We start from the raw sequence: 20,579 nt of genomic DNA on the forward strand, positions 1-20,579 counted from the left end.
CATTCCCATACTCTCTGCCATCCATCGGCCTCCTCACCCTGACAATCGACCTGACTCTGACCGCACCGAACGAAAGTCTGGCTGAGTTCCCCTAAAGTAGACGAGTGAAGAAGAAAGCACACACACAAATCAACCAACAATGAAACCACCACACAGCGCCTCGACATCCCCATCCCTTTCTTCCATTCCCCGTCCATCTTTCCTTATTATTCCTCCCTCACCCTCCTCACCCTCTCTTTCTCTACTTCCCCCAATATCATCACCACCACCACTACCGCTTCCTCGGACTATGTCACCTCTGCTTCACCCTTGCTACCGACCTCAGCCCTGCCAGACTTTTGCCTCGCCCTGACCAAGTGTCGCCCTCCGCTTTCGAACGTCTTGGAACCAACTAACTCAACCCAACCTACGCAATTTGTCCATCTGACACTCACGTCACGATCACATTTACATCCCAATCACCCCGTGTCGCACATTTAATCGGCACTGCTACTTTTGCTCTTGACGGGTTCAGCAATAGCCTTTGTCAAGAGTACAAGTAAAAGAAAAATCACTGTTTCACCTCCCAAGAGAAAGGCAATCAACTCTTTATTCAGACGAAAACAATGGCGGCTGCTACATCCGCCACAAACGGTCGTTCCAACCGCTCTGCGGCCCCCAAGGCAATCGTCGTCCTCAGGTTGTCGCCGGAACTGCTCAGTCGGTTTGCTATTCCGGATGTTAAGGAAAAAGCGACCAAGAAAAATAGCACCAGCGCCAGTCCGCCCGTCAAGGAGAAGGAGCCCTCATCTCCTGCCTCGTCCTCTGCAGACCCTCCCATCCCGCCATCGTCCGTCGACAATGCTTCAGATGCCGCATCAACTCCTGCTCCTGGGACATCCGCCGCAGACACCCCTCGTCGCAACGGTTTACCGGCTCCTAAGTCAGGAACCAAGCGAAGCGCCGGCCAGGCGACCGAATCTTTCTCTAGACCCAGGGGAAAGCCAGGTCCGAAGAAGAAGCCCAGACTGTACGTTCTTGTTCCTATCGCCGTCCATTTGTCTTTACCATCTTGCTAACTCCCACATTCTACAGTGACGATGGGACTGGCGATTCTGTCAAAGTAACCTCCTCCCGGTTGGGACCCAAGGCCAACATGGGTGCCATCAACGCCGGTCTTCGTGCCTTGGATCGATCTGGAAACCCTTGTCGCAAATGGGAACGGAAGGCCCTACAGCTGAAGAGCTTCACAGGTATCCAGTGGCAATTGCCATCATGGCGAGCTCCTCGACCTCAAAAGACGGAGACAAACGGCGAGATGAAAGAAGCCGCTCTCGATACTGGTGATAGTGACAGCAAGGCCAACCAAAGTGCTAGTGGTGCGCCCAGCGAGAAAAGCAACTCGGGCGATACGGAGCTTACTCCGGTGCCTCCTAATATTACCGAAGCATCTTCCCCAGCAATTGCTATGACTGCATAGTCTCATCCAGCTGAAGTTTACTATGCTCCTCAATCCGCCCTTTACTCTTCTTGTACAATATTACTATGACTTCGCTTTTTTCTATTTTCTTTGATGACTTCAAGCGTGTGGTTTTGTGTCTTGAACGCCCCTTTTCTCGGCGTTGGCGTTTTGTGTCAGTCACACATCGTTACTGGTTTTCTCTGTTTTTGTTTCGTGGTATTGTGCACTATTGCGGCGTGGCATCAAAATATTTCGCTGGATGACAGAGGTGTGCTCTCGATTCTTCATTTGATGTGCTAATCTTGCTCGATCAGTCTTTGTCTATGTACCACTAGGGTTCCCAAAGGAGGATATTAGGATATGGCCTTTTGCACTGCATATGTCGGGTATACAGGAGTCTGTCGGACGATTGAGTCTGTTTGAGTATATTGGACATGGGCAATTCCATGCATTAGAGAAAAAAGAACATAATTTCGACGTGTCATGCATTCTACATATTGAGGTTTTTGAGGATAATTTAATCTGCCGTTCTCGTTCGTTCAGCCTCTTCATCAGTGGATATCGCCCGTCATTGCCAGCATCATTCCTTCCATAGGTCTTGGTATTCTGACTTGATGTGCGTACAGTACTGGAATAGAACTCTCACTGACCTTCCGAAAGTTCCTATTCTAGTATTGCTGGCTGTTTGAAAGACAAACTGACAGGAAAATGGTCCGACAGAGAGGGAAGCCACTGTCAGATCAGCTGCTAGAATCAGCCAGGATTGTCAGTCAAAATAAAGGAGGGGCCTTATTCCTTATTCCTGGTGCTTATTACTTATGTATGCACTCGTACATAATTTGAATGAAACGACTGAACGGGATGTGCTTAGTACCATGAGTGGTATGATGCGTACTGGTCATGTCGGCGACACAGTGATGCATATATACTCTCAGCCAGAGCACGCATATCGTAGGATCGTCCAAGGTGGTGCACGGCCGACCTCAGTAGAGCCAGAAATGCCAGGGTTGATGAATCAACCACTCGTCTGGTGACCACATCGCTGCGAGTATGTACTTTTTTTAATATTGCCCATGTAGCATATACCTCCTCCTTATCCCATTCCAACCCCCAACGAGAAGCCCCCGTCCAGTCCCCATCCTTTCCCCGCAGTCCTAATTCTTCCTTCTCATGCCATCATGGTCTCGTGCAACTTCCCCTTCTTCGGTCGCTCCAAGCTCGTTCAGTAATTTCTCTCCCGTCGAACAGGTAGCGCTCACTGCTGCGTGTTGTCCTTTCTTACTTACTACTCTGTTACTCTAGCACGGCGTTCACGTTCTGGTTTTGCTTGCTTTCTTTATTCAGAAGTACGGTGCTTGCTAGAGCTGTATCATCAACATTGACGCCATCATCTATCTGCTACAATTTTTATTCCTATCAACGAGCTGATTAATTGTGACGCTCCAACTGTTGTTGCTGTTGCTGCTACCTGTTCTTGATTCTGCCTTTACGGAGAACAAAGTGTATCACGGAAGCACAAGCGACAACGGACAGAGCAAAAGAGGATAGAGACTTTGGTGGCTGTCAAAGAAAAGGTCTAAAACTAACTTACTACACTACCGATCAAACGGTGATGATTTGATCGAGTAACGGCTGCTAACCGTGGAATGAGCGTGGTACTGCCTTGAGAGAAGCTCGCGTGAGGGCCCTCGGATGCCCCCTCGTCACTAAAAGTACCCGCCTGGCCGTTGGCTTTTGCTCCATCCAGCGAAACGACGACAGCATGACCGATGCGCCTTTCCCCCCTTCCGGTGGAGCTCGAGGAGCTCCTCCTCTGTCAACTTCATATTCCGGTCCAAGCATCTCATCCATTCCACGCCGTTCTTCCTACGCCTCGGTCCTGTCTGGGACTGCCCTCTCGCCACCAAGCAACAGTAGTCCTCCTTCCCATCCTCTTATCTCTAACTCCACTTCATCATACCCCCCACCCTTTTACCCCGACGGCCGACTACTGAGGCCTTCCTCCTCCGCCTTGGATGCAGATATGCAGTTAAACTCCCCCTGGAGGACGACGCCTGGCGATTCGCTTCCTCCTTATTCTCGGAAGTTTGCCAACCTTCCTCGCTACGATACATTATTTCAGAACCCAGGCAGCTTCTCCGATCCCTCATTATTTACTCCATCCTATCTCCGCAACTCCCGATACATCGCTCGCCTCGAGGCCGCTCGCCGAACAAAGCTCGCTTCTCAACGAGATGTTCCACCTTCCGCTTCTACTTCAAACCCTCTCTCGACTTCCTCTAGCCATGCAAGCTTGCCTCGTATAGCCCCTTCCCATCGTGGGATGACGTATGATATCATCGAAAGAGAACCGCCGAGCGATGACGATCTTCTCATGCCACTCCCCTCACGATGGAGCGATAGTGATAAATACTCCGGTCTAGAGCTCACAAACGGGGGGCTTGAGATCCGGTATCCAGGCCCAGCTAACAAGCACGATCATGAAGCTGCTGCTGTCCGTGCTGATCACCCCATGCCTCCGCAGTGCGGCATTTATTACTTTGAGATCACGATTCTATCAAAACCTAAGGAAGGGTATGTACTACACGTGGAATATTGATGCGGGTGTGCTGACATTGTGCAGGATGATAGGAATCGGATTCTCGAGCAGCAAAGCGTCGGTTGAGAGGCTTCCCGGGTGGGAGCAAGAATCTTGGGCATACCACGGTGACGATGGCAAATCATTTTTCGGGGAGAGTCAGGGCCAGGGACGACCGTACGGCCCGACATTTGGTGCAAATGATACTGTCGGATGTGGTGTTAACTTCGCCACCGGATGCGCTTTCTTCACCAAGAATGGCGTCTTCCTTGGTATGTTCGGAGGCCTTGATGTTCGTCTACTTGAAATGAAACTAACTTGCCTGATAAGGAAATGCCTTTCGGGAATTAAGGAATTTGAAAGTCTATCCCTCTGTGGGGATGAAGAAGCAACCACCTGTGCACTTAGTCGCCAATTTCGGTCAACAGCCGTTCATGTTCGACATTGACGGCATGGTCAAAGTATGTTCCACGGGTACTTTCGCTGGGTGTTAGCATAAAGTCTGACTTCATTACGTAGAGAGAGAAGTTCTCCATTCATTCGGAGATTTACGCAACAAGCACGGCCAACCTACAACCACCGCTTGATGAGAACGCTTTGCTTCAAGAATTAGTCGCACAGTTCCTGGCTCATGAAGGCTATGTCGACACCGCTCGGGCTTTCTCAGAAGAGGTTGCTGCAGAATCAGCGGCTCTGGAGAATGGTCGAAAGGAATCCCTCACGAAGTATGAAGTGGAGGAAGGACTTGACGCGATCAACCGACAGAGTAAGATCTCACCTGCTTTTTTTAAGCGTCGATTGTTATAAGTCAGACAGACTGACAATTCGGCGGGTAGAAATTCGTGCTGCCATACTAGAGGGTGACATCGACAAGGCTCTCAAGTACACAAATGCCTACTACGGCAACGTCCTAGAGAGCTATCCTCACATTCAGTTCAAGCTACGGTGCCGAAAATTCCTGGAGATGATGCGGCGCTGCAATGAGCTGTCCTTGACAGCGTCGAAAAAGGGCAAAGCATCCAACGGACTTTCCGACGGCAGTGCGGTGTTCGACCAGGAGATGGAACTTGATGAGCAATTACAAGAAGGTGACGGCTGGGAAACCGAGGGCATGGATACCGAAGAACCCGAGAACTCAGGGAAGTTTCACGAGCTTCTCACCGAAGCGGTCCAATACGGGCAGCAGTTACGCATGGATTATCCAAATGACGAGCGAGGTGGCGACAAGAAGGTACTGGATGACATCTTCTCGTTGGTTGCCTATCAGGATCCGAAACGATCAGTGCACGGCCACTACCTTGATCCTGCAGGACGCCTTGCTATTGCGGAAGAACTTAATTCTGCCATTCTAGGTCAGTTGTGCTTTTTCTTGTGCTTCAATGCAGTCGATTGCTAACACCGATTCTCTTACTAGTGTCACTAGGGAAGCCATCTGCAGCCGCTCTGGAGCGGCTTTATCAACAGACAGAGGTGCTTGTCAACGAGATTAGCGAAGAGGGCGGCGCTGGGGCGTTTATCAATGTGCGAAATGATTTTTTGCTTTAATGTGATTGCCGGCGATTTAACAAGAGCACCTGCATTCGTAATTTCTTGAGGGCTCGTGGTGGCAGAGAATGAAACTACAACCTTTCCCCTCTAATCTGGCGCATCTTGGCCGAACTGTGACCAAGAGACCCTGTGTTGGTGAAAGCAACATAGAAGAGTCTACTCAAGGGATCAAGCGACCATGTCAACCAGAAGCATTGACTTACGTAGTTATTTGGCCGCAAGAATATTAGGTCAACGTTGTAGTACCGAGTATTTGCACCACGTAGAGTTGCGCAGGGATGCAAACGTGGTGGCTGGGCCTCAAATGACAATGCTCGGCGACTGCCTTGTGTCTTATAATGAAAGACCAAAGAGTACCCGACCTCCTTGGCAACAATAATGGGAGGAAATGGGGTGTGACTCCAAAGCGTTGGTTCATCTTTACTATTGCCCGTTGGACGCTGGCAGGTGATCATTGCTCTAAATCTGGGGTGCTTTAACAAAGACATACACTGCATACAGTTCTGTAAGAGGAATGGCTAAGATAGTTATCAAAGATAGTTCATGGGTGTTGCACAGCAGAGGTGTGTTGTGTACAAGGTAGATATCATGACTCTGTAATAATACCGTACAAATTTTCATGAACCGAAGGTAATCACTGATATCCCGGTCAGGTAAGGTAAGACAGAGTAAATAATAACAATGGTTCACGTTCACTTGATCTCTCCGCCTTTATGCATGATCAACGACCCTGCTTATCTTCAGTTCTTGCTTGGGTATATAATCACTGTTATTATTTGCTCATAATAATCACATAGTACCAGTAACTACACATAAAGCATCACACCTACATATCACCATATATCTCTATGATATCTCTTTGCATGGTCTAATATCATCCTTCTCTCTGCCCCACCAACACCTCAGCTTCGATGAACTGGCGCTTCTGTTCCAAGTCATCGCTCCGCCAAGGGGTGCCAGCTCATTATCTATCCGGTCTAGAGATCAACTGACGAACTCTCTTGGGAAGGTCGCATTCCTTTCCCTGATCTCCTCGGCCATGGAATCTCATCCCCGGCCGCATAGTCCGGTCCCTGCAGGGCAGGTTCCCTGCATTCCTACCCATTCCTCCTCAACTCCCGCCGTCCTTCGCTGTTGTTGTGGCCGTAATGACTGTGCGTTCCTCCATAATAATAATCTTGCCTTGGAGGGATTGGAGAAGGATCTTGAAACCGCTGCTCGATTGGGCCAGGTACGTTGGTGATTCACTTTTCTTTTACTGTCCTTTTGTCTCCCGAAAAGAGGCTTTATACGAACGTCAGGCCTCCATCATAAGTGCCTGATATTTGGTTGCTGTGATTGCGTACATACCCCAGTTTTTGTTTATACGCATACCTTCGCACATTCTCCTGGTTGGAGGGCCATTGTCTTCCTTCCTTTACATTATTAAGCCTTTGACTCTGGAATTCTCGTCCATATTCCCTGTCCATATCGGGGATTAGGCGAAGATCCCCAAAAAAGAACGCGAGCATTTATTCGTACCCGTTGTGTCTACTGCCTAGTTGCTCGCCCTCCATGGAGTCTCAGGGACTGCGGTCCCCGATTCTATCCCACTGTGTTACAGTCCGTCATGGCTGTCCAAGCAGATAAACCTGCAGCGGATCTCCCGTCAATGAACTCGTCATCGCTAACCTTTGCTCTCCAGGCTCTGCTCCATCGCCATGAATCGTACATGGCCGAGGCGGAGGAAGACCGCCGGCGGTTACTCGCCAATATTGAGAATCTGGAGCGTGAGAAGCGCCAGGTTGAGGCCGAGAATGCCCGCATCATCGAAGAGAACCGTGGTTTGTTGGAGCAGTTGGACGGTCTGAACAAGGCTGTCGCGGAATCGGACGCTCATGCCAAGTCGCTCGCGGCTACGCTAGAGTGCAGAGAGGCCGAGCTGCGCAAAGTGACCATGGCGGCCGCCCGCGCTGCGGAACTCGAAGTCCAACTGGCCCAGATGGAGGCCGACCAGTCGAGACTACAGGAGACTTTACAGGTGGCCCAGGAAGATAGCAAGTCAGCCGTGCAGCGATGGAAGAAGGCCGAATGTACCCTCCGAGATTTGCATGATCAAGTCGACCGAATCGAGAAAGAGGCCCGGGAGGAGCGTGAACGACACACCGAACTCATCCAGCGCATGGAGCGGAGAAGGGCGGTGGAGCGTGAGCTTGACGGTGCGGCTGGACGCTTAAAGGGCGCTGCTGCCGCGCAGGAGCTAGGTCGGAATCACGGCAACCCTAACCTCGTCTCACGCTTCGTTCGGGACATCCTCCAGGATAATGCGAATCTGCAGATGGGTATCATAGAGCTGCGGGAGATGCTCGAAAGCTCGAACCAGGAGGTGCAAAATTTGCGACATCAGATCCTGTCGCATCAGCCCTTGACTTCAACCGGTGAAGACGATGAGCGAGAACCGCCGCCGCCATCAACGACATTGAATGACGAACTAGAATCGAAAGAATCGCGCCGCGTATCACAAGAATTCCATATTCATCATCATTACCATACCCCCTCCATCTCCGTCGGCTCGAAGAAGGACAAAAGTACCATCTTTCGTCGGTCCAAAAAGAGACGGTCTCTGGGAGCCACCACAGTCATGCACTCGTCGTCGAGCTCCCAGGCGTCCCGGAAATCCTTGCACCAGCACCAATCGTCCGTCTCCTCGACTTCAACTATTTTGTCTCAGACGTCCGTTTCAATTCCGCCCGCCGCGGCTTCCCGCCGCTGGTCACTGCGATCACCCGCAGCCGAATCCTCGCTAGCGAGCTCGCCACAGTCAGGGTATCGAGCGTCATCCATCTTTGACCGGGTGGAACGCGGATTCGAATCGTCGCAACCGACTAGTCCTGAAAGCACAGCCGTCTCGTCTCCGGTAATGGTCTCGCGGCATAAGAACGTCCCTCTTGATGTACCGTTCCGGCTCCTGGATGGACCTGATGGAACTGAGAGAGTCGGTGATGATTCGATGCACATGGCATACGACTATTTCGGTGACCATACGAACTATGCAGAGTTGGATCGGATGCCGCTCCAGTCGGTTATACCCGAGGAGATGGAGGATTCCTCGTCTACCCAGTATGCGGAGTCGGTCCCTGACCGGCCTCCAACAATCTCTGACGATGTGTTCTCGACACCACACAGTCCCACCCTACGCATACGTCAATCCCACGAGAGCCTCTTTTCAATTGCAGGCATGGACATCCATACACCCAGTCGCCGCCCTTCGCGGATCAGCGACCATCTTCAATTCAGCTTGCCAATTCGTGCTCCACGCCGCATCATATCGCCTAGCCCGGAGCTCTTCTCACCATCGCCCGTCATTTCAACCAGCACGGTCACGGCGGATCGAGAGCCACCAAAGACCTCCGAGCATTCCCCCCGAAAATTCCTCGCTACAGTTGCAGGCCGAAGCCGCACCGCGGATACACTGTCTGCTGTGTCCGTGGACGGCGGCTCGACCGAGCCCAATGTCACTCCAAACCGGAAGACTTCGCTGAGCCGTCGGGTGGGAGGCTGGGTGCGAGGTCGTTGGGGCATCGCTGCTGTCTCTGCAGATGGGAATGCTAAGCCTCAGGTCGAGTCGGATGCTTTGCCTCCGGAAAGTACCGCCTCGCCAGAACCTGCCCGTCCGTCCTCTGCTGGGGCAAGGAGGAGCAGGGCCAGCTTCGACGCAGTCCCGAATCTGCGATACAGGTATCCAGGTGTTAACCAGTCAGGACCGATCATGGGCCTTCGACCGCCGCCGCGAGCTCCTGTCTCATTGCATCCGGAGCAACTGGATGAGGGACTTTTGAGGGAGAGCTTGGCCGAGTAATTATCCTCGGAGACCCACCAGCCCTCGTTCTCTTTGGTTTTTAATCGTCTGTCGTTTTCATCCTTATACTCAGCCTCTCGATTATATTACTACATTTGCATCTCGTTGTATGACCTGAATGATCCCTTCGTTCTTCTGCATCTAGCCACGGATCTGGAGTACCGTCCTTTTGGTCACTTTTCCTTACATTTTTTTTGACAGTCTATATGATACCCCTACAGCTACCCATTTCTTATGTTTCGTTCGCCTCATGGCGTATGCTTAGCTACCTGCCACAATTCATGACCTTACTTCAAACCGGTCCACCTGGCTTAAATCACCTATCGACGGAGAAATGCAGCTTGCCGCAAGGCACAGGCCCTGCTCTCATCTTAGAGGCCGGCAGTAATAGTATACATTTTTCACAACATTGTAGAGATTGTTCGTGACTGCGTCACACCAGAGATATCATCATTAAACATGTGAATTGTCTACCACCCAAAACGACCACGTGTCATACCACACGCCTCGATATCCGATACGTACGGATAGGTATACTAGTCGAATGGAAGAAACCCGTTTGCGTCTCCGCAGAGGGAGACTGATACGGCATGCATTCCACTTGCAAATCGTTCGTTGCTGCGCAGAAACCTTTAGAAGGGGAACCTGCCTCAGTTGGACTTGATGATGCACTCACCACAGGCATTTAGGAACGTCTGGAAGGTATCCTGGTTCCGGAGCGTTGCGGAGATGATGAATTCCCGGAGATGGTAGTTTTCGAAGAGGTCGCGGAGGGTGGATAGGAGGAGGGGGACAAGGTCGACGTCGTAGATCTTTTTTTAATTAGTCAGGTAGGTTGCACGATGCTTTATATTCTCCGTGCCTGTACTGCGAGCCATCGACCCCACGGGCCAGAGGATTATCATAATCATGTGCACTTACCAGGTCAGCACCGAGTGCAACGTCAAAGGTCAGATCACCATTGCCTGACACCGCGGCAGTCTGTGCAGCGTCGACGTCGCCCTTGCCGTCGTCGTCGCCCTCCTTCGGCTCAGAGTGAGTCAAAGACAAGGGTGTCCCCCACTCCCAAATCGCAGGATGGAAGACAGTAGGGTCGAGCTCATTTCGCCGCATACAATCGCGGATATTCTCGATGAGGGCCGGCTCGCGGTCCGTGGCGACCACGCTCTGCACGCCGAGATGTTTCGCGCAGAACATGGATAGGAAGCCTGTGCCGGCGCCGAGCTCGATGACCCGGTTCCCGCGCACGAGGGCTTGCCCGGCGGGCGTGGAGAGAAATGAGCCGAGATGCAGGGCTGCTTCCCAGGTGCGGAAGCCTGTTGTTCCTGCGGAGAGGATCAGACCGCGTGATTCGGAGGTGACGATTGTGCGGTTGCTCCTGTATTCTTCTGACGGGGCTCCATCTGCATCTGCATCTGAAGCTGGGACTGAGACTGGGGCTGTGTATTTGACATAGGCCAGTTGCTGGGCTTGTTGGAGAGCTGATGGCTTTGGTTGGGCCACGAGCGTGCTCCAGCATTCCATGAGATCATCTAAGATCTCCTAGAAGAAAAGAGATGTTAGAATACGAGCATGATTGTATGAAAGGATATGTCTACTGGTAGTCGATTTCAGAATTATCGCATACAAAGGGCTGTGCAAGCCGGGGCTACTCAACGTAACATGGTACAGAGGGTTTTCATACATCCTCCTCAGGGTCTGAAATGGACTCTTCCAGTATAGACAAGATAACCTTTAGAACACGAGCCCGGTAGTTCAAAGGGGGAATCGGCCACAGAACCGCCTCGTTGAACATTCGTTCATAGAGGGCTGACTGAGTGGCAGATTTGATCATGGTCCTGCCATCGGGGAATTCTAGCAGGTGGGGTTCGACCTGCTGGAAATATTGCGCGACCAGTTTGTCAATGGGGACAAATTTATCATTATGACCGCCACCGTCATCCTCTGTTGAGGATGATACAAGGGACATATTGCCCTTTCACGGTATCTTCCTATAACAGAGGTACACTGCTTTAATAAGTATGGAGGAATACCTAATACAAAATGTATGGCTCCGGTCGGGTCAGGTGCACGCTAAACCGCAACGGGCTAGCGGGTGCCCTAGCCGAGCCCACAGCTGGAACTGCACAACGAAACGGAAGCAAAATTGAATCGCATTTCGAGAAACCCGGCAACGACAACAGCGACTTCGACAATCCCCCAAACCTCTCGTCCCTGTCGAGTTTCTGCTCCTTTTCTCGCTCGCAGATTCTCGCCGCTGGTGATTCAACCTTCTCGTCAATCCCACTCACCGCAATCATGGCCGATACTCCCGTTACCCTGCGGACTCGCAAGTTCATCCGCAACCCCCTGCTCGCCAGAAAGCAGATGGTCGTGTAAGGAGCCCTTTTCTTCCTCCCTATCACGCGCTTGAGAATTTCCAGGGAGAGGGTCCCTTCTGGTCAATTTTTTTTTTGAAAAGTGATTTTGTGTGCTGGGAAGAAAAGATTTTGAGTGTGGAATATGCGGAACGACAAAGAGATACCAAGGCAACAAATGGCACTGATGATGGAGATTATCGGATTTTTATATCACCTTGGAATACTATCATGAAGGAAGGACCTGGAAATTCTCAAAGCACAGATGCAAAGGGCATTCTTTGTCGTGATGGTGATGATGAGTTTGACGATGATTCTAACATCGACTTCTTACAGGGACGTCCTCCACCCCAACCGGGCTAATGTCTCCAAGGACGAGCTCCGCGAGAAGCTCGCCGAGCTGTACAAGGCCAACAAGGACCAGGTCTCCGTCTTCGGTTTCCGCACTCAGTACGGTGGTGGCAAGAGCACTGGCTTCGCCCTCGTCTACGACTCCCACGAGGCCCTGAAGAAGTTCGAGCCTCACTACCGCCTGGTCCGCATCGGTGCCGCTACTAAGATCGAGAAGGCCAGCAGACAGCAGCGTACGTTTGAGCCACCGCCCACTCACACCCTCGAGATTGAACCAGACATGCATACATGCCTTTCATATCTCCGGGGGTTCCTCAATCTAGCATTGCTAATCTCTCTTCCCGATTTATAGGCAAGCAACGGAAGAACCGTTCCAAGAAGTTCCGCGGTACCGCCAAGACCAAGGGACCCAAGAAGAACAAGGACTAAATGCATTTGGCTTGATCCTGGTGAAAGGAGTTGGAGGTGGACTCGGATACGGGGGCGGACGACGCGGCCAGGGGCTGACCCTGCTGGATGTGATAATAGCGGTGGTTTCGGTGGCGCATACTGTTACGCCCTTTATCATGACCATGACGATACAGACAGGGAAAATTCGAGATTTGGGGTAATTCTCTGGGATGAAAATTCATTTTCCTTTTTTCTTTTCTCTCTCTTTCCTCCTTCCTCTCTCTTATCGCCTCTGGTTTCCTGAACCAGAACAGGCATCCTTCAATCATCTCTCTTACCAGCAGCACCTACCGCAAGTCTCTCAATTCAGAAGCCTCCAACATCGGGACTCGGTCGATGTACTATTTAAAAAAGCAACAAAAGATCTGCTCCGGTTATTCATTGTCCTTGTTTCCGGTCTGCTTTTGGACGCTGGTAGATACTGGCTCGGCCGTAGGCTACTGCTGTTTCGCAAGAAATGCGGTTTCGTAGCTACAAGGATTTAGCACAATACTCAACGCCCGGTCACGTTTGGTCATCGAATGAACTGACTTGTGGAATCATATACAACGCTACAACCCTGGTAATCATTGTAATCATATCCTCTTATACATACCATTCTTTCTTCAGCTGCTGATATGCGAAGTCCTGATCAACCAGACTAACATACATTAGGCTAGCATGATGGATATGGCAGGTCTTTATCCGTCAATATAACAACATATTTTGGTGCTCAAACGTACGCAATTATTGTCCTTCCTTGCGGAGATCAGGCAGTCTAGCCACAGGCACTCTCTGTGCTAATCGGTCCGATTATAGATGGAATATGACAAATTATAACAGGTAAAAGGACATCTCAGAAGAGAGCAATGCAAACTCCCGCCACATTGTGATCAAAAGAAAGAGGAGAAACAAAAGGAATCTGCCACCCAGGCCGCTAGTTCCCTAACAAACAGCAGACACATGAAAGGAAGAAAGGTAGACACGAAAATCGCCCACCGTAGACCAATACTCTACAACCTTCAATATTAGTGTAACATCTCAATCTGTCCAAGTGCAGAAAAGCACGGTCAGGCGCACGCAGCAAGGTTCAACAGATACTAGGATCGCCGCCAAATGGGCGAGAAGAAAAGATGCGAGAAATACAAATCAAAACACGAAAATGAGAAGATCGCAAACCAGCCATCAGAGTCGAGAAGCAGAGAGCAGCCTTTTCTGCGCAGGACTTCCCTATCCCAACCGGTCCCTTATTGGTCAGCAAATTAGAGACGTGGCCTACTTAGAATCCGCCCGGGTTACTCAAAGCTGAGACAGATGTTCGCTGCAGCTCGGCAGATACCCGATATTCCGGTAAGACCTCGGTCGCGAGGAGATCGAATGGTACGGTGCTATGAGTATCCGCATGCCTCGGGCGTGTGTAGGGAAGACCGTTCATCAGGGTGGCCGTGGATCCAGTATCGCCCGTCTCAGACCGGTTCTTGCTCTTTTCACTGCTGCTATATCCGTAGATATCTGAGCCACAGCCCATCATAGATATGAAACGTCCGCTGTCCCGGGAAAATGGTCTTGTTGATCGGCTTTCGGTGCTCGCTCGGAAGTCATCGCCTGAATCAAGCGTCTCAAACGAATTGAGTGCTGTACCAGTGGAGAGGCCAAGGTGTGAGGGCGTTCCGACCGATGTTATGGGCAGATAATCGAATATTATGTCCGGAGCACTTGACTGACTCGCCTTCCTTGTCTGGTTCAGGGAGTTACCACCAAAGTTCCCGTTCGAGCCAAGCTGCATGCTCGGAAGGCTACTACCTGGGATGGAGGCTCTTGTGGCTAGATGATGTCCATATCTATATTCCGTGGATAACAGCAGTCCTGACATGGTTTCAGGAGTCGCGCTTGGCGAAGACATACCCATTTGGAGCTGGCTGCGGCCGGATGCCTTTGGTAGTGTCCGATCGGCGCCTTGTCCGTGTGAAGGTGTGCATGTCATTGGAACGTCAGTCGATTGAGTTCCTTGACCTGAGAACAAGAAGGGATATGAGGGTGAGGTAAAGGTATTCTCGGCCTCTTGGGTAGGAAATGCTGCTCCGCTCTGGGCGTTATTGACCTGGACGTTAGAATTCCATGCCTTGGTGCTCCATGCAAGGCCGCAATAGTCAGGCAGGATACCTTGGTGCGAGCTGGGGAACATGTATGATGACTGAGGAGTGTATGCAGTCGGCTCATTCTCGTAGTTGGCCGTATGATCAAGACTGAAAGGGTGTCGACTAGGTGGATGCTGAGAGTTGAAGGTCCCTAGATCGTAACCAGATGGCCGCGAGAAGGACCCAAGCCGCACACCGAGGGAGTTCGTTGATACTAGTCCAGAGTTTGGGACCATATGTGCATAAAGTCCTAGTCTTTGGGGGGAAGAAACCGTAGCATCTAGCGCAGACTGCCACCCGGAAACTTTCGTCTGGAGCATTGATGAATTGACCTTGCAAATATCAGCTCTCCAACCTCAGTGAGAACGTATCCCTCAGGTAGGCTAGTGTCATCTTACCCTTAAGAACTGGCAATTCGTATTGCCAGAGGCCCGGCAGTTCGAACATCCTTGTCCGTCACCAATATCCCCGCTGCATTTGATCTTCCTTTTGCGACATCGATTGCACTGCGAGTGTCAGGAAATGATTTCCTCTTTCGTTTCAAAGACTACCAAAACTATACGCTACTTACTGCGACTTGGATACGGCGCCTGGTAGAGTTCCGACTTCTGCCGTTGATGTCTAGAGCAGGACTCACGGAACTCGTGCCTCTCTCCACCATGTCCTGTTGGCCATCGGGTCCAATTGATGGTGATATTGAATGAGCCTCATGTCTGGATTGTCGATCGAGACCAACCTCATCCCCAGAAGGGTAGTAAGAATGGGCCATGACTTCGCCGATTAGGGTAGGATTGTTCCTGAGTCTGAGACTCACACATTCAAGTCAAGACAGGTCCGAGGGGGTCGGGACGGCTTCTCTCAAAGGTTAGCTGGGAACTTGGAGGTCTTTGAATTAGGGATGATTGTGTCCAGCATGTTCCGTCTGCCTCAGGTAGAAACTGGAAAAGGGACCGGGAAAGAAATGAGAGGGGTGTGTCTTTCAATCGGAATCAAGGTCTGATTTTAAGTCAATGTGTGGGCCATAATTTGTATGAATGACTGGGGTTTCCTTCGGTTTTCTTTTTCTTTTTTGCGAACAAAAAAATTATCTTGGGCTCTTATTCCCACATCTTCTAACTGGACCATTCGAAGGGGAATTATAGATCAGTCATAAGCTTGCCTCAAGTGTTCTCAGTGACTGGGCCAGGAGGATGGTCAGTTTGATACCTGAATCTTCAGTCTTTTGTTGTACCAGGAGAGCATATGCATTGTCCCGTGTTGCATTCACTTCCAACGTCAAGTAGATTGGACTCCCCAGAAGCACGCAGATAGAAGGCCAGACAGACAGAATCAAAGGCGTTTTAGAGGTTCTGTTTCACAGAGTAACGTTGCACGAGACGAACATGACCTGATGGTAACCACAGAAGGGTCTAGTACTCTAGGCTGGAGGACTTGGAGCTCTCTGCGCAAGATCCCCAATCAATTGCCACCAAAAAGAACAAGAAGCTCCACCGTAGTCTTCACCTCCAGGAGCCTTGTCTCAGGAAGACCATGTACTTCCCCTTCCCAAGCGCATATAAAGTGATATGCCAAATCAAGATGAGCACTCATGTTGTTGCGGAGCGGACAGCCCGCGGATTACGATGGCAGGAACTCCAAAGAGCAGTATCTATCTAGTCTCCCGAGCTGGAAGAAGAATAAAGAAGCATGTTTGCCCGTTGAGATAGTTGCTGGTTGGAAAGCCTATTGGCCAGGCTTTGCCAGTCTTCAGCATCAAACAAACATATTCCAGGAGGTCAAAACTCTGCCAGGACTTTTGAGATCAGTCTCTAATCCGAGTCAGTGTCAAGAATGGCTGCACTCGCGAATATTCACTTGAACGTATATGAATATCGTTGCGGATGTGGAAACGGTTGCCTTACAGACTCGCGCTACACGCAAACGCACAGTCTTAAGGAGCTCAGTTTGATGTCTCGGATAGCTCGATTCCTAGACACCCAGCCTGGTTCGGACCAATGCCTAGGCTTGCATCGACGTTATCGAGCTGCACAAGGCTAATAGGAGCTCAAGACCATGACTGAATGAAGCAGGAAGCGAGACTTGGCAGGAAAGACAGACTTGCCAAGATTTCCAAGTCAGTGGCGCTGTATGATTACCTAGCAGTGGCTGAGTAGTCCCCTTATGTCTGCAAGTCCTTATCGAACAATGGACAGGTCGAAATCAAGAAGCGGAGTCAAAGGAAGCAAGAAAGAGGGAACAGGGTTCTTAGACTACTAGATAATCTAGAACACGATAACAAATCACAAAATGATTATGCAGAACTGGGCTTTCGGTCAAACAAGAAAATAGCAGGGGCTTGGGGCCAGGGGACAATTTAGTATGCACGAAGTTCAGGGGTTGATGGAAGACAGTATCTTCTCAGACTGGCACAGCTTGTTAATACCTGGCTGGCAACCCACACGAACAGAGTTTTTCACTGCAATCCATCCCCTAACTGGTGCTGTCTCAATCTGAGATCATGTTAGCATAGCAAAAGTCCCAATAGACCACTTCTCAAAGCAGCCAATAGTCTTGATTGCCATTTTGGGATTCAGCCTCCAACAACAGGATGTTTGCCCTGTCTTGCTTTTATTTAGTGTTTTCTCTCCTTCAATTTGATTGACCGAACAAAACCATGCTCAAGTAGGTTTCAAGCCTGGGCTTGCGAATGCTGCACCGGCAGTTCATTCGCCAAAGCGACGTGGTCGGGTAAAGTGACTTTATTTCCGCGGACGTTAGAATTAGAATGGGGAAATGCGAAAAGCTTGTGCATTGTCTCCTGTGGAAAATCAGGTCAAAATTGACCGCTGTTGGGATTGTGACCAGCCACAAGATGACAGAAGTTAGTGAATTTCTCCATAGCCCCTTGTTCCGCTCTCAAAAATTAGTCACAGTCTGTCTAAAAGTAGGAGTAGGTCCAACAACATCCACGTGCTTTTTTGAAAACGAGCATCCTGCCATTGCTGCTTTTCCTTTTCCAAGAGCGACTCGTTGACGCTGTAGGATCTAGTACTGCAAGACATCCTGTTGTCATTCCTTCTTTTTCAACGCCTCTGCTGTGAAACTCGCACCGCAAAGAAGCAGAGCAGAGTGGTACATCAGCATTGTCTTTAGAGGTTGTAACCTGAAGAATAATGACAATTCCATCATAGGATTAGGTTGTCATTTCTAACTAGATTTCCTGTCAATGAATATCCCCAGTTGGAGCCAAACGACTGCGTCTCCAAGTCATCTGGATTGACAGTCCTGCATTAGTTGCAGCAGCAAACAGTGACTGACACTGACCCGCAAGTTAATCTGAATACCCAAGGGCTTTCCCATCCCAGCGGGGAACCCCCGATGATATGCCGCCGATTCAGATAGGGAATGGGTTACACAAGAAGGCACCGGATGAGGCGTCCGAATGTGCAAGCACCTCGAAACTGTGGATCTTCATTGACGGGCAGAGAGGATTCGTTTCCAAGGCGTGTATGACAGTCAAAGCCTCCATCGACGTCTCATCGATAGTCAAGAACTAGGATTGCTGTAATGATTGCCAAAGGCGACAAGGTCCCATCCCCGCATGATAGACTAATGTGTGGTGTGTGGTAGATTGACAGTAGCTTGAGCGATCGACACAGGTATGTGGTGTGGATTGACTTTCTTCGGGGGCGGGTCGGCCGCGAAAGTTGCACCTCACCTTAGCTTCACACGCGTCCTGCAAATCACCTCCAACTCGTCACTCATTCTACCTACCTGTATCTATTGTCAGTCCCTCTCGCACACCGATTTTGATATTTGGGCCTTTAACTTATTCATCTGCTCCAGCTATCAACCATATCCTTGTCAGTTCTATCTGGTTTTCGTACGAAACTTCTACGCCGTTTCTTTTTCCAGCGACTGCCGACGAGCGCATCGTCGATCTTTGCGACATCGACTGCAGCCGCTAGTAGAACATCATGAGCGTACTTTTGGAGACCTCTCTTGGCGATATTGTCATTGACCTTCTGGTTGATGAGTCTCCTAAGGCATGTGAAAAGTAGGTCGTCCCAACACTCCCATTCTTGTTTGTTGTGATTTCCTTGGTCTGTGCCTGTTACTTGTTACAATGTCGAGTGGCTGAACTAGAAACTAAGCAATCCATTTTCTGCCGATATAGCTTCCTGAAGCTGTGCAAAGTCAAATATTACAATTTCTCGCCAGTTCATAGCGTTCAGAAAAATTTCACCTTCCAGACTGGTGATCCCCTCGGTCCCGATTCCCCGGAAAGCGATGGCGGGTCGTCGATATGGGGCTTGTTGGAAGGCCCTGTCAAGAGAACATTTCCCTTGAAGCTGTCGCCGAAGTTGAAGCACACCGAGCGCGGAACCGTCAGTATGGCAACAGTACCTTCCTCGCACGATCCCGACGAGCGCCTCGCTGCCAGTCAATTCATCGTCACGCTTGGGGACAACCTCGACTATCTGGATGGAAAAGCAGCAATCTTCGGGAAAGTTGTGGAGGGCTTCGATGTGCTTGAAAAGATCAACGGAGCCTTTATTGACGACCGAGGTCGCCCGCTGAAAGATATCCGTATCCGCCATACAGTCATCCTCGATGACCCTTACGATGATCCTCCTGGCTTAGTGGTGCCAGCTGAAAGTCCATTGCCTTCAAAAGCACAACTAGCGACTGTAAGGATTGCTGATGATGAGGACCTGGATGACAACATGGATGAGGAGGCGATGGAAAAGCTGCGGCGAGAGCGCGAGGCAAGAGCGCAAGCATTGACGTTGGAAATGGTTGGTGATCTTCCATTCGCAGAGGTCAAGCCTCCAGAGAATGTGCTCTTCGTTTGCAAGCTGAATCCTGTTACTCAAGGTATTTGTCTTTCCCACATTTTTGTAGAATGGGTTGCCGCTAACTGTGAGTTCAGATGAGGATCTTCAACTGATCTTCAGTCGGTTCGGGCCGATTCTGTCTTGCGAAGTTATCAGAGATAAACGAACCGGTGACAGTCTACAGTATGCTTTTATCGAGTTCGAAAATCAGAAGGATTGCGAGCAGGCTTACTTCAAGATGCAAGGAGTTCTGATCGACGATCATCGTATACATGTTGATTTTTCGCAGAGTGTGAGTCTGATTACGAGCACTTCTCTTTAAACAGTGGTCTCTAATAAGGACATTACAGGTATCAAAGCTGTCAGAAAGCTGGCGAAATGCTACCATAGCTAAACGCAGTCAGAGAGGCGGCTTCGGCGGCGTGGCTGAGCTTGAGAAGAAGCGGCAGTATCGGGCGACTGACAACGTCCGCGAGCGGGATGATTATGGCATGGTGTTCGATAAAGGTGAAGCTGGAAAACGGCCGGCTTCTCGGGAGCGACGTCACAGTCGAAGTCCCAAAAGAAGCACTTATCAGGACAGAAAAGACAGTCGCAGCCCGAGACGGGACGCACATTGGAACCGGTACCGCGGTAGATCTGACAGTCGAAGTCCAAGGCGAGAAGACTCCTATCGCGATAGAAATCGTGAGAGGCCCTACAATGGCGAGCGGCGTGGTCGTCGCGATGATGACCGATACCGAGAAAGGCGACGTCGCTAATTTCCGATTTGGAAAGAGATGAACTATTGGAAATCCTATATGAGTCGCCCTACATCAAGGGCAACCTGGTATCTTAAGAATTGATGAGGGCACTTGATGTCTGGAGTTTTGTTTCGTAATGTGGAATGTAATTTTAGTCTTCATATCAAATCAATTGACCCGACCTATATTAACTCGCTCGTCAACATGGAATTGTACCTTGACCCCTAAAGGGCCTTGTCCTCTTAGAAAATGTTGATACGTCGTGTGGCACTAGAACTACTCCGGAGTAGTACCTTTGCTTCTCCTATTATTTGTCTATTGGCCACTAGTCGGTGAAAC

At 50.2% G+C, this 20,579-nt stretch overlaps 7 protein-coding genes across 7 annotated transcripts; 5 read left to right on the forward strand and 2 right to left on the reverse strand.

Annotated features, from left to right (window-relative positions):
* Positions 1-605: 605 nt before the first annotated feature.
* Positions 606-1,459, forward strand: Aud_009765 (uncharacterized protein; the record flags this gene model as incomplete). The annotated part of the gene is made up of 2 exons (XM_043294614.1): positions 606-1,009; positions 1,075-1,459. The coding sequence occupies 2 exons, from the start codon at positions 606-608 to the stop codon at positions 1,457-1,459; spliced, it is 789 nt and encodes a 262-aa protein (XP_043150549.1).
* Positions 1,460-3,203: 1,744 nt separating this feature from the next.
* On the forward strand, positions 3,204-5,564 carry Aud_009766 (putative Ran-binding protein (RanBP10); the record flags this gene model as incomplete). Its single annotated transcript, XM_043294615.1, has 6 exons — positions 3,204-4,015; positions 4,065-4,291; positions 4,350-4,480; positions 4,539-4,785; positions 4,856-5,371; positions 5,434-5,564. The coding sequence occupies 6 exons, from the start codon at positions 3,204-3,206 to the stop codon at positions 5,562-5,564; spliced, it is 2,064 nt and encodes a 687-aa protein (XP_043150550.1).
* Positions 5,565-7,176: 1,612 nt separating this feature from the next.
* Positions 7,177-9,405, forward strand: Aud_009767 (uncharacterized protein; the record flags this gene model as incomplete). Its single annotated transcript, XM_043294616.1, has 1 exon — positions 7,177-9,405. The coding sequence occupies one exon, from the start codon at positions 7,177-7,179 to the stop codon at positions 9,403-9,405; it is 2,229 nt and encodes a 742-aa protein (XP_043150551.1).
* Positions 9,406-10,055: 650 nt separating this feature from the next.
* Positions 10,056-11,374, reverse strand: Aud_009768 (protein-lysine N-methyltransferase; the record flags this gene model as incomplete). Its single annotated transcript, XM_043294617.1, has 3 exons — positions 10,056-10,217; positions 10,327-10,947; positions 11,090-11,374. 3 exons carry the CDS (start codon positions 11,372-11,374, stop codon positions 10,056-10,058), a joined length of 1,068 nt encoding a protein of 355 aa, XP_043150552.1.
* A 74-nt stretch (positions 11,375-11,448) lies between these two features.
* Positions 11,449-12,542, forward strand: Aud_009769 (40S ribosomal eS24 domain-containing protein; the record flags this gene model as incomplete). The annotated part of the gene is made up of 3 exons (XM_043294618.1): positions 11,449-11,780; positions 12,099-12,346; positions 12,466-12,542. 3 exons carry the CDS (start codon positions 11,449-11,451, stop codon positions 12,540-12,542), a joined length of 657 nt encoding a protein of 218 aa, XP_043150553.1.
* Positions 12,543-13,821: 1,279 nt separating this feature from the next.
* Positions 13,822-14,916, reverse strand: Aud_009770 (uncharacterized protein; the record flags this gene model as incomplete). Its single annotated transcript, XM_043294619.1, has 1 exon — positions 13,822-14,916. One exon carries the CDS (start codon positions 14,914-14,916, stop codon positions 13,822-13,824), a length of 1,095 nt encoding a protein of 364 aa, XP_043150554.1.
* A 3,720-nt stretch (positions 14,917-18,636) lies between these two features.
* Positions 18,637-20,258, forward strand: Aud_009771 (peptidyl-prolyl cis-trans isomerase cyp6; the record flags this gene model as incomplete). Its single annotated transcript, XM_043294620.1, has 4 exons — positions 18,637-18,716; positions 18,837-19,537; positions 19,593-19,789; positions 19,848-20,258. The coding sequence occupies 4 exons, from the start codon at positions 18,637-18,639 to the stop codon at positions 20,256-20,258; spliced, it is 1,389 nt and encodes a 462-aa protein (XP_043150555.1).
* Between the last annotated feature and the right edge of the window lie 321 nt (positions 20,259-20,579).

Source organism: Aspergillus udagawae, assembly GCF_001078395.1.
Source record: "Aspergillus udagawae IFM 46973 DNA, scaffold_8, whole genome shotgun sequence".
NCBI lineage: Eukaryota > Fungi > Ascomycota > Eurotiomycetes > Eurotiales > Aspergillaceae > Aspergillus > Aspergillus udagawae.